At 47.1% G+C, this 17,388-nt stretch overlaps 4 protein-coding genes and 1 non-coding gene across 5 annotated transcripts; 4 read left to right on the plus strand and 1 right to left on the minus strand.

The window, feature by feature from the left end:
- The first annotated feature begins 1,075 nt into the window (after positions 1-1,075).
- Positions 1,076-2,237, plus strand: LOC100822799. Its single transcript, XM_003578361.4, has one exon. It carries the CDS (start codon positions 1,356-1,358, stop codon positions 1,941-1,943), a length of 588 nt encoding a protein of 195 aa, XP_003578409.1. The 5' UTR covers positions 1,076-1,355; the 3' UTR covers positions 1,944-2,237.
- Positions 2,238-3,401: 1,164 nt separating this feature from the next.
- Positions 3,402-3,531, minus strand: MIR5174C (microRNA MIR5174c). The gene has a single exon (NR_126973.1). It is a non-coding gene; the product is annotated as a microRNA MIR5174c (primary transcript).
- Positions 3,532-7,802: 4,271 nt separating this feature from the next.
- Positions 7,803-8,818, plus strand: LOC100823110. Its single transcript, XM_003578362.4, has one exon. It carries the CDS (start codon positions 7,950-7,952, stop codon positions 8,505-8,507), a length of 558 nt encoding a protein of 185 aa, XP_003578410.1. The 5' UTR covers positions 7,803-7,949; the 3' UTR covers positions 8,508-8,818.
- A 1,908-nt stretch (positions 8,819-10,726) lies between these two features.
- On the plus strand, positions 10,727-11,916 carry LOC100823418. Its single transcript, XM_003578363.4, has one exon. It carries the CDS (start codon positions 11,005-11,007, stop codon positions 11,584-11,586), a length of 582 nt encoding a protein of 193 aa, XP_003578411.1. The 5' UTR covers positions 10,727-11,004; the 3' UTR covers positions 11,587-11,916.
- Positions 11,917-15,691: 3,775 nt separating this feature from the next.
- Positions 15,692-16,555, plus strand: LOC100823717. The gene has a single exon (XM_003578364.4). The coding sequence runs from the start codon at positions 15,735-15,737 to the stop codon at positions 16,302-16,304; it is 570 nt and encodes a 189-aa protein (XP_003578412.1). The 5' UTR covers positions 15,692-15,734; the 3' UTR covers positions 16,305-16,555.
- Positions 16,556-17,388: the final 833 nt, after the last annotated feature.

Consider the following 17,388-nt stretch of genomic DNA (forward strand, 5'->3'; position numbering starts at 1 on the left):
ACAGATCCTGATACCGAAAAGCTAGGCACGAACTGATTAAACACGGCAGCCAGACACGCACTAAGCAATCAACTCTTCCCCGTAACTTTAGACTTGCTGCACAGCCACCAAAGGCCAAATTAAGGCATACATGCCTCGGCCAACGCGTTCTTCACTCGCATGGTTCTAGCGGAAGTTCAGGGAAACAAGACGGAAACGCAAGCAAAAACTGATGATTGGAGAGTACAGGGAACGGCTGTTCGTCTCTCAGGATTAATTTCTACAACGTGGGTTTCACGGACATACTAGGTGCAGTAATACTGATAGGCGTGCTTTACTGACTGTGATTGGTTCTCCGATGTTCATGTCACTTACCGATGGGTCCTGTTTGCCCGTGCAAGAGGTTTTTACGTCAAAAAACTTTTCTGCCGTTTCTGAAAGAGAGAAAGAAAAGAAACACTGTTGTGTGGCAACTAGCCAGTCCTACGAACGAATCAAGGGATGATAGAACAGTGTTGATTATTCAGTCAAATCAAAGAGGGCCACCCGATTCTTGTTTATACTCATGCTAATAGTGGAACTCATTAGTTTTCCTTCTTTTGGGAAAGGAGTTGCGCACCATTTCTTGCCGTTTCCTGTCCCACCGAGACGTACAGATCTCAGAAAAAGCCTGCGTGTTCCCGTTGCTGGCTTGCTGCTGCGGTTGTTGACACAGTGCAAGACACGAGGAACGCGTGCTTCCCAAGTCCCAGCTCTTTCATGGCTTGACAACCTCCCTGCAGCAATGGGTCGTGGCCGGCTCCAGGCCATGAGAGAAAAGAACTGGTTCCCTGTTGACGATCGAGTAATAGCAAAGCTTACAGAAAATCGAGAAGCACAGCGACACAGAGACAGCGGCTAGCTAACGCAAAAGCATACGCACAAATATAATTGATATAGCTTTATATGGCCTAATTGGAATATTTTCTTCATATCCTTTGTTCCTTTCCTCTCACATTTCTCGCCTTTTCTTGCCTCTCTTTAGCTTGCGTCCACTCCCAAGAAGTAAGTCCCAACTTTGCTCATTTATATATAGTGCTGTCTCCACATGCCAAATTGTTTTCTCCGGATGTTGCTTTCATGTCTTTGGACTACCCAAAAGTTTGATCGTGACATGAATAAATTAAGTTGCAGGGTTGATTAATGCATACTTTGCATGCTCAGTTTCCATGCTATAAATACGCACTTGGAGCCTCAGTACAAAGCCCATGACTCTGAAACCAACTTCTCTCATCTCCTGCATCTGCCAAGCCTGAGGCAGTGAATTCTCTCATTAACTAGTTCTTCATCCTTGATAGAGAGACAGCTTTGCTACATCTCAACATCAAAGAACAAAGATGAAGATCGCCAAGGCCCCAGGGCTCCTGAAGAAGGCGGCGGCGTTGTGCAAGAGCAAGACCGGCGTCATCACGGCCAGGCTCCTCGTCCTCGCCTCGCCCCGCCGCAGGATGGCCACGGTTGGTGCCATCTCGCACAGGATCCATGCCGTGATGGTGGCCGACCGGGAGAAGGAGAGTGCCTGCGACAAGACTCGTCATCATCTCGTGCTGCGCAAGGTCGAGAGGAAGACGCCGAAGATCCATGGGAGTGAGATTGTCGATTTCTCTCGTCAGTTGGCGCTGTTCGATCAGGAGGTTGGTCATGGTGATGGCGGATGCCCTGACTGGACGCTGCACCCCATCTTCAACGACGAGGGGGGCAGCAGCTGCTCGTACACGGAAGAAGACTACGAGGTTGATGACGATGATGAGGAGGAGGATCGGGGCGTGCTACCCGATGCATTGGACGACGAGCTGTCGGTGATGGATGTGATCAGGAACAGCCGAGAAGTTGAGGGCGTGGAGTTCAACATGGAGGATGAGATCGACCAGGCTGCCGACATGTTCATCAGGAGGTTCCGGGAGCGGATGAACCAGAGCTTCTAGTAACTGTGTGTTTCCGTGGAAACAGACTAATTTAACAGTCAAAGTAGATAGCTATGTTACTCAGGAGTCAGGACATGAGCATGCCCACCCGCATGATAGGAGTTTTTGCAGGAGTCCAGACAGTGTGTGCGTAATTTTTTGGTTTAGAGAGTTTTTGATGCATATGTAGCTATACATGCTAAAATGTGTTTGTGCGCACGCACGTGTCTGAATCCAAGGATAACAAGACACTAGTGAATTTTAGGAATTGCAATCATTTTCTTAACTTTTCAAAGAACTACTTCTCCTGGATCCCAAATCTCCGTTTCCGTGCATATGGAGCGGTGGCATAGCAAGGATTTCGACCTAGGGTAGTCCGTTTGACAATTTTTGCTGTCATATATAAACTAGCCGGACATGCAATTGTGCTCTCTGCTCGCTAAGGTTGGAAACTGGGAAACAAGATGTCTGCGTTAGAGTAATTGGGTCGAAAAGGCTGTGATCATGATCAACAAGCATAGGTCTCATACAAAGAAACAAATACAGCTCATAGTCAAGAGTATACTGATCTAGACATTGGATATATAGACTTGGATGTGGTATATGTTTTTTATAATTTTTGGGCTGATAGGTATATGGACTATTGTAAAATCCAAAGGTGGCCACCCCGTAGCTACACCAATGATATGGAGTACTATTGCGTACACAGTACACCTGTTCTGATCGTAGTCTTGTAGCTCTATTCACCAGTTGCAAGAGAGGGAACCGATGGGCGATGGGCGATGGCAGATCTGAGACACTTTAGGGCATCTGCATCTCCAAGGGTAATACTTCGTCCGTTTAGCAAGTGTCTGGACAATTTGGCTAATGTTCATTTATCATATCACCCAATGAATACTAGCTAAATGTCAACATTCTAAATTGTTCACACATATTTTTCAATTTCCATGACATTCCATCCCAATTGATCATGCCATTTCATCCCATCTCCATCCCAATTGATCGGTGCATCTATACATTTGACAAATGAAAGGAGAAGAAAAATACTGTACTTGCCTCTGTTCCGGCAAACCATCGCACAGGTTGCGGGCGCCCAACCATGTGCTGTTCTGAGCGACCCTGGGCTGCCGTCGCAATGCCACCGAGTCTAGGACTGGCGGGAAAGCAGCCGAAGCAGCTTGCTTCGGTACGAGTGCGGCGGCGGGCGGCAGCGCGGTAGGGCAACGGGGGCGGGCTGCAGCGCAGCGGGGCGACGGCGGCGGCTGCGCGACGACAGCATCGGGCGGTAGCGCGGCAGGGAGATGGCGGGCGGCAGGCGGCAGCGGGGCAGTGACGGCGGCGCGCCGGCGGGGTAGAAGGGGCGCGCGTGGAGAGGATGGTGGAGGGACGCGCGGAGAAGCTAGAAGGCCGAAAATCCCAATTTCCCCTTTTCCCTACTCAAATTGCTGATGCGGCTCCGCGAGCGACATTGTCCGACTTGTCGAACCGAAACCGAATTTGGCGGCTCCCTCAGTTCCACGCAAAATTGACATGGTTTTGAACTGTAGCTATAGTTAGTTCAAAGTCACGCCAATCTTCATAGAACGGAGGGAGTAACATTTAACTTGCGGACAAACGGACCGATAGCTAGCGTTTAGTAAGTCTTATTGGATGTCTATTTTTTATCCTCAGACAAGACAGACAGATGACTAGCATTTGTCCATTGTCCTTGGAGATGTCCTCATGCCTTAATTTAGGTGATGATGAATTAAGAATAAACATCGAAGTGGTTTAGCGCCCACATGAGCCCCACGCGTATTTACCATTTCACGAGTCATGAGAATATTTACTACTCCCTCCAATCTAGCTAACTTTGACTAAACTAAGACACTTATTATGGATCGGAGAGAATAGTAAATTCAGTTCCATTTGCCAAAATCTATATATCGTATATCTTTAAAAGAATGAGTAATAAAAAAAAGAATTATAACTCTAGTCGGATTGCCGTTCCTTGTTCATTACCCGTTACCTCATGTCCTCGTCCATACCCATTCATTTGGATCGGGTACGGGCCAACTTTTTTTTTTGCCCAATTCATTTGGGTCGGGTACGGGCCAACTTTTTTTTTGCCCAATTAGATATGGGGAGGGTATATGGGTATTACCCATTAACCTAGGAAAGCACGATGTCGCCGCCTGCTCATCTCCAGATCGCGGCCGCTCCCCTTTTCTCCTCCTCGCTGTGCCGCCACCCGCCCCGCTGCGCCCCAGTCCACCGCCGCTTGCTGCAGCCACCCTAGTCCTCCCCGGCGCGGGATTGCTCAACGGAGAGAGAGCGCTCCTCCTACCTGGCGCCCCGGACCATCACCGGCGAGGGAGCTCTTCAACTCTACCGTGCACCGTCCTCTCACTCCTCCCTGCCACGGAGGCCGTCGGTCCGGGCCGCCGCCAAACATTTTTTTTCCTTGGAGAATTTGCCTTTTTCTTCTATTTGCATCAGAAATTTGCACAGTTTCTCGGTGAAGGACCGACCACCGGATTCAAAAGCACGCACACGGATTCTGTAACCGAAAAGCTAGTACGCACTAATTAAACACCGCAGGCTGCCACGAACATTCATTGATGCAAAGCAGTAGTAACCTCGGCCAGAAATATCTTCCCCATACTTTAGACTTCATGCGCAGCCGCCAAGCTGGGCATGCATGCTTCGGTCAGTCAACGCCTTCTTTACTCGCAGCCGCACGGTTTTGTAAGTTCACGAAAACAAGACAGAACTGCAAGCAAAAACTGATGATTGGAGAGTACAGGAACGTGTCTTCGATTCGATCTCAAGATTAATTTCGACACAACATTGGTTTCAGGGACATACATACAGGACCCTCCGTTTCATAATTCTTATATCAAATTTGTCTAAAAATAAATGTATCTATTACTAAAAAAAGTCTAAATACATGTATACTAGTGTCGTGCAAATTTGTCATAACCAACTTGAATCATCTTGGGGAAAGTGGCCTTTAACACTATAATGATCAGCCACGGAAGGTGGTTTTCGGTGGGCTGCGCAGGGCTCATGGAGAGTGGTAGGAAGTCATAGAGCCCCGGGAGTGTTTGTATTGGGCGTAGATCTTCTGTCCCGTACTCACGTGGGCGACAGGGCTCTTGCCATTTGCCACCTTGTTGGCTATAGGTTTAGTTTAGCTACATGCTTTGATCTCGTTTTGAGTTTTTGGTCAGTTATCCTTATAAAACGACAAGTGTGAGGTTTTCGATCTGGTTTTCCTTTTTAAGTAGATCAATTCTTTTTTTTTCTTAATGAATACTCAGAGATCCTGGTGGTTGCTCGAAACACACACACTATAATGATAATGTGATTTGGAAAATAATACTAATGTATCAATGCCAGTGTACCACGTTTTGTTTTTTGCTTAATGACTAGCCAATATGCTGCTTTATGTTCGTATTTTTCAGTTGTTATGCTTCAAATTACAAACAAAAGGCTACTGTATAATTTATTATTTCTTATAGTTAACCTGTCCATATTTTCTTTATCTATTAGGTACGGAAAAAGAACTACCCAGGGAATTTTCAATGACCTGTGGAATGCACTTGAGAGATACTACTTGAACAACTTTGCAGATGGTACAAAGCATGTATTTTGCTGTCGTAGCACGCGTGCAACTTTAGTGAATCCAAAAGGAAGTTGACAATGTGGTGGGGTTGGGTCAGGCTTTACTGTTGATCACTCAGGGGAAATCAGGTCAAGTTTTAGGTTTCACGAAGAATAATCTTTTATTCCTTCATCAACTGAATTTACAGAAGTACTATACCATTGTTATATATCTATGAGAAAAGGAATTTGGAGGCTAGATAGGTAAATAAAGTAACTATATCCATAGTTGAGTTCACATACCAGAAAATAATCACATTTTTATGTTGACCATGTTTGTTGATAAAAATATCAGCATCTATATTACCAAATAAGTGCATTCTCAAAATATTATATTGGTATTATAGATGTCGATATTTTTTCCTATAAACTTGGTCAAACTTTAAATTTTTTGACTTAGGATAAAAACCATGTCATAATATGGCAAGGAGGGAGTATCATGGTAGGTTGGGCCAGCTAGGTGGATCGATCTGTAACCTGCATCCCCTGGGACTTCCCAAATTGAGGTTTGTTTTGCCTATGGTGGATAGGTTTAGAGAAGAATTACCTGCTGATCATTTTGACGGTCCTCCAAATCATGCAGGTCTTACCTTGCCTTGCTAGTACCGCCTTAAGATCTTGCAGTAGAAGATAGGTCCGAAAATGCAGAAATATGCTTGAGCTTGACAGCCTGTGAAGAGCTGTTAAGAGTTTGGCTGTAGGGGAGAGGTGGATACAGATGTGATGGACGGAAGCTTACAAGACCATAGTTTGATATAGAGCTAAATATAGTTGATTTCTTTGATTGTGCGCATGGGGAACCCAAATAAAGTTTGTTCTTGGCAGATATTTTATTAGGCATGTAACATAGTGTTATAAATGCTACTCGTACTAAATCTAAGACACTTATTATGGATCCGAGAGAGTTTTTTTTTCGAAAAGGGGTTCTCCCCGGCCTCTGCATCGAAACGATGCACACAACCAATTTTATTGCAAAGTTATATCATCTTAGTACACAAATCAAGAATCGGAGGGAGTACTCTGAAGATATCTCCATTGAGCAAACTAAGCTTCCCCGATCATTCTATTTGTTATTTTTTCCATGATATAACAGACACAATGGAGGGAACTATCATACGTTAGTATATAGGGAAAGATGGGTTATTGCATAGTTACACCTAATAGTTTTTTCACTTTGTGTATAGGATGCGATGGATCTTTTTCAAGGACATTACGTATCCTCTCTTAGTCGGGATTTCGACAAGAATTAGCAGTGCTTCACTGATTGCGAATGGCTCTGCGATGTTCATGTCACTGATGGATGGGTGGTGGAAGGAAGGGCTTTCGGTGCAGCCATGCAAGAGAGAGAGGTCTTGTACAGTTGTTCTTCTCCTCGTTTGCTCGTGCAAGAGATCGAGGTTTTCTACGTCACCAAAGATTTCGTTCGCCAATACTTTTCTGCCGTTCCGAAAGAGAAAGAAAGAAACACTGTTGTGTGGCCACTGGCCAGTCCTACGATGGGAATCAAGAGATGATCGAACAGTGTTGATTATTTACGTACAGCTTTTTCAATCAAATCAAAGAGAGCCACCCGATTCTTGTTAATTATTTTCCTGCTAATAATTGGAACAGTTTTCCTTCTTTTGGGAAAGCAGTTGCGCACCATCTCTTGCCGTTTCCTGTGGCCCAGCGAGACGTGCAGATCTCGGAAAAGCACGTCGTGTTTCCGTACGTTGCTGCTGTGGTTGTTGACACAGTGCAAATTAAACACGAGTAACATGTGCTTCCCGGCCAAGTCCCAGCTCCATCATGGTACGACAAGCTCACTGCATGTATGGGGCGTGGCCTGCTGCAGGCCATGAGAGAGAAGAACTGGTTCCTGGTGACGATCGAGCATGCCATGCAGAATAATGCAAAGCGCACAGAGGATCAAGTACAGCGACACACACAGACAGCGGCTAGTTAGCGGAAAAGGGTACACACAAATATTGATATAGCTTTATATGGCCTAATTGGAATACTTTCTCCATATCCTTCTTCTCACGCTGATAGCTTTTCTTGCCTCTCTTTAAATTGCGTCCACTCCAAGGAAGTCCCAACTTAATTTGCTCATATTCACATATGGTGCTAATTACTCCACATGCCAAATTGTTTTCTCCAGATGTTGCTTTCATGTCTTTGGACTACCAAAAGTTTGATCATGACATGAATAATGTAAGTTGCACATACTTCACATGCTTGGCTTCTGACTATAAATATGCACTTGGAGCCTCAGTACGAAGTCCATGACTCTGAAACCAGCTTCTCCCATCTCCTGCCCTGCATCTGGCAAGCCTTAATTAGGCAGTGAATTCGCTCCTCACCAGCTGTACCTACATAGTACATACATCTCAACATCAAAAGATGAAGATCGCCAAGGCCCCAGGGCTCCTGAAGAAGGCGGCGGCGTTATGCAAGAGCAAGACCGGCGTCCTCACGGCCAGGCTCCTCCTCCTCGCCTCTCCCCGCCGCAGGATGGCCACTGCCGGTGCCATCTCGCACAGGATCCACGCGGTGATGGTCGCCAACCGGGAGAAGGCGAGAGCCTGCGACAGGACACTCGTGCTGCGCAGGGACGAGGCGAAGCCGGCGACGGTTGATTTCTCTCATCAGCTGGCGCTGTTCGACACGGAGGAATATGGTCATGGTGGCTGCCCTGACTGGACGCTGCACCCCATCTTCAACGACGACGGTGGCAGCAGCTGCTCGTACACGGAAGAAGACTACGAGGTTGATGGCGACGACGAGGATGCTGAGGAGCTGCTACTCGATGCGTCGGAAGACGACGAGCCGTCGGTGATGGATGTGATCAGGAGCAACCGGGAAATTGAGGGCGTGGAGTTCAACATGGAGGAGGAGATCGACCAGGCCGCCGACATGTTCATCAGGAGGTTCCGGGAGCGGATGAACCAGAGCTTCTAGTGATCATCTTGTGTTTTACGTATGTACCACGTTACTGCAGAGTGCAGACGCGGTAACAGACTAATTTAACCGTAGTACAGCTAGCTGTATGGGGATGAAAGTACATGACCATGTCCATCCGCAGGATAGGAGTTTTTGCAGTTCCAGAGATTAGAAATTTCCGGTGTGTGTATGTGGAAATTTTAGAGAGTTTTTGACACATGGCTACATGCTGAAATATGTGTGAGCGCACGCGTGTCGGCGTGTGACGTCCGTATCGAAGGATAAAAAACACTAGTGAATTTTTGGGGATTGCAATCCTTTTCTTAACGTTTTGAACTATGCTTTTTTTTCGCGCTGAGTTTTGAACTATACTCCACTGACTACACTCTAGCACCCTGTTGTGAACTTGTGATCCTAGTCTTCTAGTTCTCTGCACCTGTTGCGAGATAGGGAACTGATGGTAGCTCCTTCCTCCCGCCGGAACACGAGAGCTGATTATCAGAGAGCTTATTATGCCTTGATTCAGGTGGAGAGCACATAACAGGCTTAGTAGAAATTCAATGATTTTCTACGTGCCATGTCACATGTATTTCACTTGACATTGTTATGCTTTTGACTTTGTATAATTTTCGTTGTGTGCATCTATGATATGGAGGCCAAGAGCATTATGTTTCATTATTACAAAAACAAAGCTGACTTTGTATAATTTTAGTAGAGCTTTCAGTGTGTCTTGGCCCCTTCTTATTGAAAGGCTACCTCCTAAGGGTTCGACTACGGCACATTTGTCTGAGAGAACAATTTATCATTCGATGATCTTGACAGTTTATCTACATAAAAAAAATACATGAACAAGAATGCAAAGACATTTGTGTGAATCTCAAAGTCGATCATATGGCTCATGTCGTCGAGTGAGACCGAGCCCTAGCTAAAATAAGCCGTTCTCACACGTCCAGCGTATGCAACAATCGGATTGTGCAACATTAAAACAATAGAAAGACTTATAACGTAAATCGGAGGTGTTCGCGATCTCTAATTTCTGCAATCCAGCATTCCAAGAAGTTGCAGCTTGGAAGCTCGTTGTTGTAAGGGTGCTATGCTATTCTCATGATTGAGCGCTCTTGGTACCATGTAGTTCGGCCACATGAGCCTTCGGATCGACTACTTTTTTTGACGAAACAACACAACATGTTATTATATTGCACAGAGAGTCAACAAAACACCGACCCCACAGTTATGCAAAACGAAAAGGAAAGAACAAAACAAAAGAAAAACACCTGGGATCGACTATGTGCTTGTTTCTATTCCTTTTTTTCTTTTCGGTTTCTTGCTTCGGCTCTTCGGCCCTTGGCTGTTTGAAATTTGTTTTTATCTTTAATTACTGGAAAGCAGAGCTGCTGCATTTTTTTCGAACAATTATTTCCTTCCAAACTCCACATTCCACTATGATAATTAACCGAGGAATGGAAAAAAAAGAAAGAATAAGAAATTTGAGGAAGTCATGTTGACTCCGGAAATGAGTACGTGAAACCCCTCTCGTTAAGCATCACTGTTCCACGCACTAAGACACGACGAAAAATATCTTCCCCAATCCCCGTCCTCAGACATTTTCACACTCCTTCCCAATTCTCAATTCTCATATACTTACCGAGCAGTGTAACCGCAGTCACCGCATGTACAAAATTCGTAAAGCAAAGAGGACCGTGCCGGAAGACTACTCCATGCAAGTCTCCAGCTCCAGAATTATGTTGTGAATTGTGTGGCTATATACGTCAGAAAGAATGCGTGTGGACTAGCGAGCAGCAAAGCTCACATAGGAAAATCAAAGCTGCCCAGACTGCAACGCAAAGCAACGAAGAACAGAAATAAAAAAGCAGAGCAGGATTGACGCGCTGAAACTTTTGGGAATGAATCATTCACACGGCCGGGGACCGCCAAGAAAAGCGGCCCGGTTTGGTTGCTTTTCGTTGATTTAACTACTATTCGTATCAGCTTTAATTGAAGAAGATATCCCAATTTAGAAAATTGAAGGGGATATTGGCATGCATTTGGCAAAGAGCCAATCCTCACTCTGGGGCAGGTGCAGTTTACCAGTGTTGGAGTACTAATTGTAATGCTTTCCCCATATATGGACCTTCTTTAACCTGCTTCTACGTACTCCCAACTTTCGTTCTTTTTTCGCGCTCGACTCCCAACATTCTTATAGTGCTCACTCCACAAATCACATGTCAAATTGTTTTCTTTCACATGCTTTGCATGCGAGAGCTACCAAAAGTTTGATCATGACATATATACGAGCAAAGTTGCATACAGTTAATTGCATTCTCAGCTCCAGTTCGTTGCCATAAGTATGTTCTTGGAGCCACACGACAAGGCCCATGAATCTGAAACCTCCTGTCTCTGCCTCAGCGTCCCCTAGCTCATGCCAAGCCTGTGGCTTCCTGAGGCACCACAGCTAGCTTCCAGAGGCACCGATCCCGGGCACCGCTGCTAGCTCCCTCAGATCCGCGCATCGGAGATGAAGATGGGCAAGGCCCCGCAGATCCTGAAGAAGGCGGCAGCGATGTGCAAGAGCAAGACCGCCGTTGTCGCGGCCAGGATCCTCGTCCTGGCCTCGCTCCGGCGCAGGATGGCCACGGTCGGGGCGATCTCACACAGGATCCACGCGCTCATGGTGCCCGGCCGGCCGGAGAAGTCCGCGGTGTACTTCCACAAGGTTCTCCTGCCGCCCAGCAAGGTCGTCGAGAACAAGCCGTCCATCCATGGCTGTAACATGGTCGTCGATCTCTCTCACGAATTGGCATCGTTCGATAACCAAGAGGACGGCCATGTTGACTGGACGCTTCATCCCATCTTCAACGACGACGATGGCGGCTGTTGCTACACCGACGAGTACGAAGGCAATGATAGTGATGACGATGACGGTGACGTGGCGGTACTTGGTGAGTTGGACAACGGCGACGAGCCCTCTGTGATGGATGTGATCAGGAGAAACCGGGAGGTGGAGGGGTTGGAGTTCAACATGGAGGATGAGATCGACCAGGCTGCTGATATGTTCATCAGGAGGTTCCGGGAGCGGATGAACCAGAGCTTTTACTGATCTCGAGTTCCGTGCGTATCTGATTGTTGCGCGGTAGCAGTCGTGCTGTATACTCCCTCCATCCCATATTACACGTTAGACACATTTTAGACATAAATACATTCATATTTAGACAAATTTGAGACACTTAATATGAGACGGGGAGTACAAAATAACACTAAATGGTGTGAGGACATTGGCATGAATATGTCCATCCGCAGGATATATAGGAGTTTTTGCAGGCACGTACAGATTAGAGATTTTGATAGATAAATACGGAGTAGTACATGCTAAGCGAGTAAGCGTGTGTATCTGTGTTAGCAAAGAGAAACACTGATGGATTTTCGGGGATACTGCAAATTATCTTTCAAGGTTTTTATTTTTGCAAGAACATTTCCAAGTTTTCTAACTAGAACCAACCGCTATCCAGCTTCATGTCACTACATGAAACCTTGTAACCGCTTGTTGCCGTGGGCAGTGCATGTAGATACCGAAGCTTGAAATCCATAATTCAAATTGAGTTTTTGAATTTTTGTATTTGGATATCTATATATATAATTGAGAATTGGAATTGAAACTTAATTTCTTGATATTGGTCTATAATTTGGATGACCCCTCCTAATATGGAGCCTCATCTCTTAGAATTGGGTGAAATTGGACTACACCTATCCCCGCGACCACAGCCACAGGCGGGCGAGCCCCCGTGAAATCCGACAATTAAGCTTCTCCCTCCTTTACCCTTTTTATAATAGAGTAAAAAAAAAGACATGAAGTCACCATGTTCATACACATAGGCTAAATTATCTCTACCGTTAATCATTGTTGGTCAAGAATTATAACGACCAAGTCTAAAGATAGAAAAAAAAATCTGATATATATAAACCGTGACACCTTAGAAAGAGTAACGATTAAAAAGTCGTTGAAACTGTGACAAAGTATATGTGAGTTTCCATGAGTTTACCGGTGCAAACATGCAGGTCACTCGACAAGTTGTTATTATACTAGAAAAAACCTATGCATACAACGGATTAAAAATACAATACGGAGTAGTACATGTTTAAAAATACGGTTTTGCTATAAAGAAATTGACTGATTTTTAGTACATGTTATTATACCTTCTTTCACCTGTGGCTTCTGTGCACGGACACGGCAAAAACAAAAGCAACGGGGAGAAAAAGAAAACAGAGAAGGATTGTTGACGCGCACTTGATTTTGGCATGAATCGCACACACGCCACACGGGCGGGGACAGCCAAGAAAAGGGACAGATCCGGTTGGGTTGCTTTTGGGCAAACATTTTGGTTAATTAAACCATCATCAGATTTATTCCTCGAGTATAGAAAGGGAGAAGAAAATTCTGTCAGACCAGGTCTGACTTTTTAGTAGGTTAATGGAAGGTGCCGTCGATCTATCGATGCCTTAATCAAAGTGCCTTCTGGAACACGAAAACTGATGAAAACTCCGAGTTTCGAGAGTGACAGAAACAACCGAGAACCGCGTCGCACTCCTCTGGCGACACGGGGAAACCCTAGCCGCCATCGGCCTAGGGGTCTCATCCCTCCCTCCCCCGTGCCACCGCCGTCGGAGAGGGTGCCGGTGAAGCCGCGCACGCCCAAGGAAGGCGGCGGCGGGGCGCTTTCTCTCACGCCGGGCTGTTGCAGGTGGCACGGCGCGTGACGGCGAGTTGCGGCGAGACACGAGGTCACGGGGCTGCGGCAAGTAGTGCGTGACCGCGAGCTGCGGCAAGGCGCGAGGTCGCGGGGCTGCTGTAGGTGGCGCGGGTCGGCGAGTTGCAGCGAGGCGGCGCAAGATCCAGCGAGGCACGCGACTGCAAGCACGGTGACAAGTGGCTGCGGTGCTCTGGTGGGGCGTGGGCGCGTAGGTGATGTGCCACGCGAGGATGCCGCACGGTGGTGTGCTGCTCGTCTGTGGTGGGGCGGGCCCGTTCTAGGCCTAGGCAGGCGGTCTGCGGCCGGCGTTTCGTCAGATTCGTTGACGGTGGTGTCAGATCTGGGCCTGGGAGCGTCAGATCCGGTGCGTGGGCCGGTGGTGGTTGGGATGTGGAGCGCGGGCTTCGTCAGCGCTTGCAGTGGTGTGGTGACCTCTGGTCAGGCTTTCGGCCCTCTGGCTTGTTGCAAGGCTGTTTGTCCGCGGTGGGTGCGTGGGGGCTACGGGTGAAAACCCTATACCGACTTGTCGGTGCCGACGGCGACGACGTTCTCGGACGTCGCTCCCTTCTTGAAGGCATCATCATGCAGCCCTTCCACCTCTCACCTTTTGCAGACGAGGTGCTTTCGAGCGAAAGCTCAAATTCGTTTCCCGGATCGGGTAACGACGGTGTCCTCGAACGTCGTGTCCTCCTTGGAGGCGTTGCCTTTGCGGCCCTCCTTTGGCGGCGTAGTTTGCCTGCAGTAGTGGGCTTGGCTGGAGTCTTGACCAGGGATGTCGACTTCGTGCAGCGCGGGCTTGCTAAGGCGCAAGCTGTTATGTCGGGCAGCCTCTTCATTGCTCCGGTCATTGAAGAAGTCCAGCTCTACCTACCTTCTTCTGGCGCATGGAGTTGTTTCCTGTTCGGCGTCGTTGGAGCGGGAGGGATTTGCTTTGGCGGTTGTGGCTTGTTTCTTTGGTTTCTCCTTGTGTTTGCTCGTAGCTAGGGTTTCTCGCACGGCTTTCCTAGAATTAGTCGAGCATTGTATCTGGTTTTCGTCCGGTTTTCTCTAATTAACCGGACAACTCTATTTCTTCTATAATAAAATGCAGGAGCTCCCTGTCCCTTTGAGGTGTCCTAAAAAAAGCGCCTTCTGCTAAAACGATCAGAATTATGTCGCGGTGAAGATGCTTCGGCCAACGCTCGGTCGTCATAATTTCCAATACTCGAGTGGGCTAGTGTTCGCATTTTTTGTATACTTTAGGGTTTAACGACGTTGTTATTTCAGTAGGGTGGCGTACTCATCAATTGCGAGACGTCTTCGGTGACTTCGTCGACTTCAAGATTTGCCGGCTTAATCTCGGAGGTACTCATAGGTGTAGGATATGCCTGTACGTTCATAAAAATGAGCGCGTATGATTTTTAACGTGTTTCCCAAAAAAATTGCCAACAGTCCGAACGTGTTTTCCATCTGAGACGTAGTACAAGTTCTCCCCGTGTGCCCTGGGCCCTTGCAGCGGGGTGAGCGAGGCCTGGCCGATCTGTTTTTCCGGTGGGCGGGTGCACGTCATGCCTAAGTCGTATCCGAGCGACAAGTGTGTCCAATCGACGCTTAACTTAGTAATTTCCTTCCAGACTCCACAGACCACGGATGACAACCGCAATTTCTCAGTGGAAAACCGATCTCAGGAAGTAAAAGGAAGCTAGATCGATATACGCGGCGCCGCCATGCGAAAAGATTTTGAAGCTCCCGTCCCGTGCATCGATCTAAGTATCACGCGAACCCGTGCGCGATTGGCTCTGCAGGCATGCACTTGTGCGTGTTGACGGAGGGAGCACGGGCACGGCAAAGACGCAAAGTGCGAAGCAGGACAAAATTAAAGCAGCCGTGGGAAACCCAGAGGCGCACACGGAATCAGCGTGCCGCGCAACTTTCTGGTTGGCGCCTGTGCCTACATTCTGGCGATGAATCGCAAGGAAACTGCCAACGGAACAAAAATGGCGACCCGGTTTGGTTGCTTCTCTTCATTTTGGTTAACCCATCGTCACCAGCTAGTGATACGATTTGGATACTACTCCGTACTTGATTGGCGCATTATACATTGGGAATTTTGGGAAAGAGCCAATGTGCACCCCCATGGCATGTGCCCTTTATGACCTAACCGGAATACTTTCTCCATATCCTTCCTCTCATGAATCACATTGGTAGCTTTTGAGTAATTCTTGCGCTCTTTAACCTGCAAGCTTCCACTCGCAACATATATTCAATCCTCATAGTGCTAGCTCCACATGCCACATTGTTTTCTCCAGATGTTCCTTTCGTATACTCCTTTCGTTCGCTTTTGGAGTACCAAAAGTTTGATCATGACATGAGCAGAGATTAAAGCTCAACGGTTCGAGACGGTTCGATTCAGCAGTTGCATGCTTGCTCAGTTCCGGGCTATAAATACAGCCTTGGAGCCTCAGGTCAAGCTCCATGACTCAGAAATCTCAGCTCCTGTCTCATCTTGCTCAGTTGCAAGATGAAGCTGGGCAAGGCCCCGGAGCTCCTGAAGAAGGCGGCGGCGGTGTGCAAGAGCAAGACCTGCGTGCTGGCCGCCAGGCTCCTGGTCCTCGCCTCGCTCCGCCGCAGGATCGCCACTGTCGGCGCCATCTCGCACGCGCTCATGGCATCCGACCGGGACAAAACACCCAACAAGGTCAATTGCGACGTCAAAGCGCTCGTCGTAGTGCCGCGGAAGGCCATGGCCACTGTCGGCCGGAAGCCGGTCATCGTCGGCGATCTCTCTGATCAGTTGGCAGTGTTCGACCAAGAAGACGGTGACTGGACGCTGCACTCCCTCTTCGACGACGACAACTGCTGCTACACCGGCGACGAGTACGAGGACGAGGATCAGGACGGAGATGATGACGATGATGGCGGTGTGCTAGTGGATGATGAGGAGGAGGACGAGGAGGAGCCGTCGGTGATGGATGTGATCAGGAACAGCCGGGAGGTGGAGGGGGTGGAGTTCAACATGGACGACGAGATCGACCAGGCCGCCGGCATGTTCATCGCCAGGTGCCGCCAACGGATGAACCGGAGCTTCTAGATGCATGCTCATGTTTTTCCTTAATTTGTTGCACTGACCAAAGTGATAAAAGTAGATCGACTTACCGTAGCTAGTCGCTAGAGTGACACGAAATTGGAGATGAACATGTTGTGGTAGTGTGTGCATGCATGCATGCATATAATACAGCAGTGTTTTATTGTAGTGGATTGGCATTATACCATATTACTACCCAGTTTTCTCATGTCGTGTTTGTTTTTCCAACTGAAATTTATGCATCTCGATGTCTCTCATTGCCTGTTGTAATACTGCTTTGGTGCTTTGGGTAGCTGGATAAACATAGGTGACTGTTTGGCATGTTCTGACACCTGAACAAATGTGTTCTTCTCCCAGAACGTTACTAAAAGATATATACTGATGTACTGCCATTAACCTTTGATGTCCATCTTCTCTAACCTATTTGCACACATCCATTACAATTTACACATGACCACAAGTTTCCCAAGTCTAGCTTAGCAACATATACAATCAGATCAGGAAAAACAACACACTCATTTTAATACCAGTGAAGTAGAATTTCAGAGCTCACATAATTTGCAGAGCGCATCCTTTTTCTCCTGATTAAATACATTTAGACATCCCAACTAATAAGTGTTTAATTCGCCTGATCGACCAGCTTACACTTCCTCGCAGGTCAGTACATCCCAACTAATAAGTGGTTCACACGTACGCTAGCCCCTAGCAGTGGTGACTGACGACTGGCGATCGACTTAGTGACTGGGTGAGTGATGGCTAAGTTGGTCTAATTATTGTTCACTTAAGTAACAAAGAAATATAAAGCTTGATAGCGAATTAACTCAGCATTACACCGACGGTCACTACAAAATGATCGATGACCGAAAGGCAGCCAACTAAGAGTGGAGCAATTCAAGGGACACAATATATGATAAAGGCCAGTTCTTTTCAGCTTCAGATTCTCCAGAAACGGCTTAAACTTCTCTATCCACAGAAACCGTGGTGAGGAGAAGCTCTAAGAAACTGCAGTCTAGTTCTTTTCGGCTGTTGGCGTCTCAGCTTATTATCTAAGTTGTTTGTTGAAAAGTCTATAATACCCCTGTTCTAAAAT

Source organism: Brachypodium distachyon, chromosome 4, assembly GCF_000005505.3.
Source record: "Brachypodium distachyon strain Bd21 chromosome 4, Brachypodium_distachyon_v3.0, whole genome shotgun sequence".
Lineage (NCBI taxonomy): Eukaryota > Viridiplantae > Streptophyta > Magnoliopsida > Poales > Poaceae > Brachypodium > Brachypodium distachyon.